General features: G+C 34.5%; 1 protein-coding gene across 1 annotated transcript in view; it reads right to left on the reverse strand.

The window, feature by feature from the left end:
* The window catches only part of LOC109230965 (pyrophosphate--fructose 6-phosphate 1-phosphotransferase subunit alpha), a 6,703-nt gene continuing 4,130 nt past the window's right edge, over nucleotides 3,428-6,000 (reverse strand). The window contains exons 12-19 of the mRNA XM_019396470.1: nucleotides 5,715-5,825; nucleotides 5,572-5,616; nucleotides 5,428-5,484; nucleotides 4,822-4,926; nucleotides 4,627-4,743; nucleotides 4,409-4,512; nucleotides 4,080-4,245; nucleotides 3,428-3,957 (exon numbers count right to left, since the gene is read on the reverse strand). Of these exons, the coding sequence (XP_019252015.1) occupies nucleotides 3,832-3,957; nucleotides 4,080-4,245; nucleotides 4,409-4,512; nucleotides 4,627-4,743; nucleotides 4,822-4,926; nucleotides 5,428-5,484; nucleotides 5,572-5,616; nucleotides 5,715-5,825 (831 nt within the window). The 3' untranslated portion in view covers nucleotides 3,428-3,831. The remainder of the gene's footprint in view (nucleotides 3,958-4,079; nucleotides 4,246-4,408; nucleotides 4,513-4,626; nucleotides 4,744-4,821; nucleotides 4,927-5,427; nucleotides 5,485-5,571; nucleotides 5,617-5,714; nucleotides 5,826-6,000) is intronic.

Raw genomic sequence — 6,000 nt, forward strand, 5'->3', positions numbered from 1 at the left:
GCATAAAATTTTTGGCAAACCCATTTACATTGCATTGTCAAAAGAGATTCTATCAAAAGTTTCTTAGCAAAACACACAACTGAATAAACACAACAAAATAAGTACCATATCATACATGGTAACTAGATTTTAAGACTAATTAAAAGTACTCAAATAAACTTAGTGTTTAAAACTCAAAAGTAGACCACATTCTTCAGGTACTCCTTTCATTCACTTTACGCACTCCTGTCATTCACTTTTGCTGATAGTTTATTTACACCCACTCTTAGCAGTTGAACACAAATAGAAAAAACCAATTAGAAAGCTTTAATCTTCTAACAAAGTTTGCATCCTAATACACACATCTAAATTATTTAAGTATGAGAAAAAATGTTACTTACTGTGTGTAGTAGGCAATAAAGCATATCATCTCTCCATAAGCTACCACACATCCTATGCTAGAGAATACCAAAAATCAGTAGTTTCTCTTCAACTTTATTCCATCTCTAAATTTCACAATTCTTTTAGACCTATCGATCACAGAATCTTCAGACACTTCAAGGTTCAATTCTCCATTGTTGACTTCATTAACCCTCCCCATAAGAGGTGATTCTTGTCGTGGTGTCTCTGATTCCAAAATGAGCGATGCCTTCTCTGCTACGGCTCTTTTTTTATTGTCCAAATCAGTGACATGAGGCTGCATTGTATCTATGTTGATATACAATGCGTAACATGCAGAATAGAAAGCAACAACAAAGATAGCAATTGTCAACCCAACAAATACAGGAACAACATCATAAGGGATCACTGGGTTTTGGAAATGCATCTCTCCTCCACATAACATAAATGCAAAGCCAACTTGGCCTATAAATGAGCCAAAAATTTCACTTAGTTTCTCCGAGATGAGAATTGACAGACATTAGATTTCTTTAAGTACATGATATCTGTAGATTTATTTGTAATAAATCTACATAAATTTTTTGGACTCTGTATTATCTCTATATTTTTATGTGTCAAGTGCTCCTAACTCTACAAGTCTTAAAGCCCTCAAAGCAAGTGGTACTGCTTTGATTTCTCTCGAAAAAGAGCGGAGTCCAAAGGCGTCTCAATAGAACTTGTGGCCTAAAGCCAAATTTTAATAAGGGACTTTAATTTTTTTTCTTTTTTATCTGTTGTATAGTTATCTTGAAAAATATAGTATTAATATAACATTGGTTTCTTTTTTCTTTCTTTCTTTTTGTCTATCGTGTAGTTATCATATAAAATATAATATTAATATTCATATTGGTAAGAAAATCCAAGTTAATAAAATGTTAGCCACGTATTTACAATTCGTTATCTTGGATCTTATTGTAAAAAATACTATTTATCAATATGAAAATTTGAGTATCTTAATTCAAAGTTCTAAAATATTTCTAGTGTTGAAAAATAGATAGCCTTTCTCTCCATTTTGATAAGGATTTTGTATTTTTTTATTTTTTATATAAATTTTAATATTGTCTAAGCGAAAATAAGATAGTAAATTCACAACTAAAAATATTTTTGGGGCCCTAAAATTTAGGGGGTCTAAAGCAAAGGTTTTACTTGTCTCCCCCTTGAGCCACCCTTGGAGCGGACCGATCTACATCTGGCTATAATGGAGTTGCTGAAATGCACTGATGAACATGTAGATCGGTCCGCGCTTTCTCAAGAGCAACCAAAGTAGTAACACTTGCTTTGAGGATTTTAAGACTTGTAGAATTAGGAGCACCTAGCACATAAAAATATAGAGCTAATACAAAGTCCAAAAAATTTATGTAGATTTATCACAAACAAATCACAGATATACATGTACTTAAAGAAATCTAAAGTCTGTCAATTCTCAACGGGGAAAAACTAAGTGGATTTATCATGAAAATTCATGAAATCAAAATTTCTTAAATAATTTGTGAAAACTCAGAATTGCAATGTAGAAAAAAAGAAAAAAATATATTTCATATGCCAAACAATGTGAGAGTTGAGCTAGGGTTTTTTCTCATCTATTTTTGGTAACTAAAAACAAAAAAATGTATGTGTAACGGAAGGATAAGGCTAAAAGAGAAGAGGACAACAACTTTGGGTCTTGATTAGCGAAGAGGAAGGTGAAAAGAATAGTTGCTTCTCCAACTTTAATCATGTTAGCAAGTAAAATGAATACATTATTGTACACGTGACTTCCATCTAATAATTTATAGAGATGTAGGAGATTCAAACAATTGTAAATGTAACTAGGTACTCCCTTGGTTTCATAATGATGGTTACTTTTTGTTGCTTCCTCGCAGATGATAATCGATGAAAAGACTTTACATAGAAGCTAAGCACGGTACTAGTACCCAAGAGAAAGAAGTTATCGAACGAAAAAAGCTATGACCAGACTTTGCATTGAAAGAAACAATATAATTAAAAAAATATTAGACTTAGTACGTTATACTTACTGTAAGTAATAAACAATGAAAAGACACTGGATAAAAGTTAAGTTCCCAAGAGAAAGAAACTATCGAACCAAATAATACGAAAATACTTTGTATTGAAAGAAACAATACAATTAAAAAAAAATTAGATCTAGCATTAATGTTGTAAGTTAATAAACAATGAAAAGACATGCATAAAGAGAAATAGTGAAAAGACTATATATAAAAACGCTAAGTATGATTGTACTAGTACCTAAGAAAAATTAGTTGTTGAACGGAAAAAGAAAAAAAACTACTGATTTGGAAAGACATCGCATTAAAAGAAATAACACAATTAAAAAAAAATTAGATCTAGCATTAACGTTAGCTACTATAATAAAATAATAATACCTTGATCGAACAATGGTTCCAACTGAAATGGAGGTAACACCTCATAAATTGTAAAAAACATGAACGTTCCCTACCCGAATAAATCTACTAAACGTGTTCACTTTGTTGAAAATACTACACAGAGGGGTTCTCTATTTTCAAGTTTGATTTTGTTTAAGAAAGACATTTAAAATAATAAAATGCCGTTGGTAAATATTGCTTTTGGGATTCAATATGCGCAAATACTCTTTGGCGAAATATTAAAAATTCTATTTTAAGTGAAATAAGGAACTGCAAATTTACACCCATAAATTTTCAACTTCTTTTACAAGTAAAATTCATTTTCAAACACGACACAAACTTTATCTCAACTTAAATTCCAATACTTTCTTTCGACTTCAACCAAATAGTCTAAACCAATTTAGTCATCGAAAAAATTAATTTGAAGGAAGAAGTAAAATAACAAAATCTCCTCGGGTCCACAGGGCGAGAGAAGAGTGCAGGCCATTCCAAAGTCCAAACTGTATAAAATTATAGGGGAAAATAGATAATAGGCCTGCGTACATCCATCAGGGAGGAGGAGGAAGCCATTCATGCAGAGGCCTTGGATATATTTCGAGGTGAGTAATCAATCACATGCTTAAGAGAATTTGCCAAATGAGAAATTTCAAACTCCAGTGCCAATAACGCCACTAATTACATCAAAAATAACTGCTGGCTTCAAATGGTCTTCAGCATCAGCAGGAACTTCAAATTGAGTTCCCAACTCCTCAAAACTTAATACTATATGTTATTAACCAAGAATGTTTGGATCCCTCAACAAACCTCAAAAGGTACAAACTTCTCAACATTATTTGGCTTTTACAAAACTGGAAAAAGAAAGAGCGCAAAACAAAGAAGCAGACAGCCGCCAAAGATGGAAACCTATATTATCACACAATCAACTAACTGCTCTGCATCTAAGTCAAGTTTCCCCTGAATCCAAGAAGAGAACCTTGGAGGGGAATAAAAGAAAAGCAAAGCAATCTCAATGTTAAAAGATGATAGTTCTCATTTAAAATGGTGTGTTCACACTTGAGGGTGAGGATATCACTGAAAGAATGTCGGTCACAGAAGCCATGGCACTTAATGCAGCTTTCAGGACGTCTTGTGAGCATCCAGGCTTCACAATTGTACGCACCTGGGAAAGAAAATTGAAAATAAGATAACAAAGCATGCCATAAGATAGTCAGAAAAGAGATAAGTTAAATGATAGCCAACAGAGTTTGTAAAAAGCAGATATGCTGTTTCAAAATTCAGCACCTTGTCCAGGTACTCCTGCAATTTCTTGATACGACCCATGTAATCCTGGTCTTCAACACAAAGAGTAACAGCCTTGGCATCTGCACCAGGGCCATCAAACTGGAGGGGACCTGGGTTTCTGTAAACATCATCCAACAAGAACTTTGTCGCATTTTGACTCAACAGCCTGCACCAAAATGAAGAGAGAAATTAGGTACAGCAACAGGTTTAAGTATTGATCCAGCTGTTTAGATGCAAAAAGAACGTTAAGAAAGATATCATTTTTATCTGATGCCTACTTCATTTATGCTGAAAATGTATACAAGCAACAAGTCAGAAGTTTGACATACTCGTATGATTTGCCTTTCAAATCTACAGTAGCAGGATGCAAAGCAGGTACTCCAATTGATGCTTTCCCGGGGCCACGACCATAGCGCTTAACAGTCATCATGGCCTGCAGTAATGAAGCAGTAAACAGAGTAAATCATTTTTGAAGATGGATACTCAGAACTTCAAAAAAGTGGAAGCTTAGGGTGCATCTCCAGAAAAGTTTGAAGAGAAATCTTACAGATATGGGAGCAGCACCACAGTGCCACTTGTTGACCGGATTTTTCAAGTTGGTCACAGTAGCCATGTAACCATTAAGACCAGCAGCCAAAATATGGTAGCAAACATGGCCAAGTACCTGTGTTTGGTTTTCTGAGAATTATGTATCTGAAAATGCAAATTAGAAAGAAAATACAGCTACTCCAGCAAAACTTACATAGGCATAGTCACAATCAAATTTTGATGGCAATGAACCCCTTGCTTGATAACCAAAGAAATGGCAAATAGCATTAAATTTCTTTCCTTTGTAAGTTCCTTCTTTCTGTAAAATGACAGAAGAAAAAGGATGTCATTCTTAAAAGATCGGAATACTGATCAAGGCAGTAAGCAACTGCACTCTTTTTTTCTACTCTCTCCTAAGCACAGGAAGTTAAAGCAAAGTAACATCAAGGATCTTTAAGAAAATAAAACAAGAAAAGAACGACTGATCCTCAGGCAAGATCATTAGGGACTGACTTCCATCCAAGGAAACCTTCACAGTGGCTGAAAATGAAAATTTTGTGCAATGAGGAAACTTTATCGAACTGATTTTTGAGCTTTTGAGATATACATCATCTCATTATAGTTACCCAGCAGAACGGAGAAAAGTAACTTCCTAGAGCTTTTAGGATATTCCACAATATCTTTTTGCACAAACATCATCCCCAATCCTTACAGCATATTGTACTTCAAAATTACTCTCCAATCACTTGTTAGAGATCCCGAAGAATCATTAGATGCAACATGTTGAATTTCAGAATACAAGGAAATAAAATTAACTTACCAGTCGCTTGTTCATTTCTGTTTCAACGAGATGAGCTATAAGTTTCTCAGTTTCAATCTGTTAGGAAAGCATTAAAGACAATCAACTAACAGATAGTTCATAAATGTCATCAAGCAGCAGCGTACAAACATCAAATTTAGTTACCTGTGATAGCTGAGCAGAGTCATCTGATTCTGGGTGCAGGAGAAGCTGCAAAATCACAAGCCTTGGGTGTAAGCACTATCCTCATCAAAACAGAGTTAGTGCCATTTTTTAACAGTCAATTCAAACACATACAGAAACTGCACCTGCTTTCTGATAAAATACGGCAAGAACTCGAAAAGTGCAGAAGCCCATGGTGATAGTTGGGAGGAAATCTTATCAGCAGAAACACCTTGCCTGAGTAAACAATGAATTTCCTGGAATTCGTACAGTCAACCAGAAAAGGCAAAGTCACAACCAAATCCACATCCAACAAAGCTTTCTAGCACTAAACACTAAACTTCAACATGGAAGATTGCATCCATTTGGCCCTCATCTTGCGCCTCTGTTCTGCTTTTCCTCTTCCCTTTATTTTTGGGGGTTTTTTTTTAG

The sequence above is a fragment of the Nicotiana attenuata genome, chromosome 8, assembly GCF_001879085.1.
Source record: "Nicotiana attenuata strain UT chromosome 8, NIATTr2, whole genome shotgun sequence".
Lineage (NCBI taxonomy): Eukaryota > Viridiplantae > Streptophyta > Magnoliopsida > Solanales > Solanaceae > Nicotiana > Nicotiana attenuata.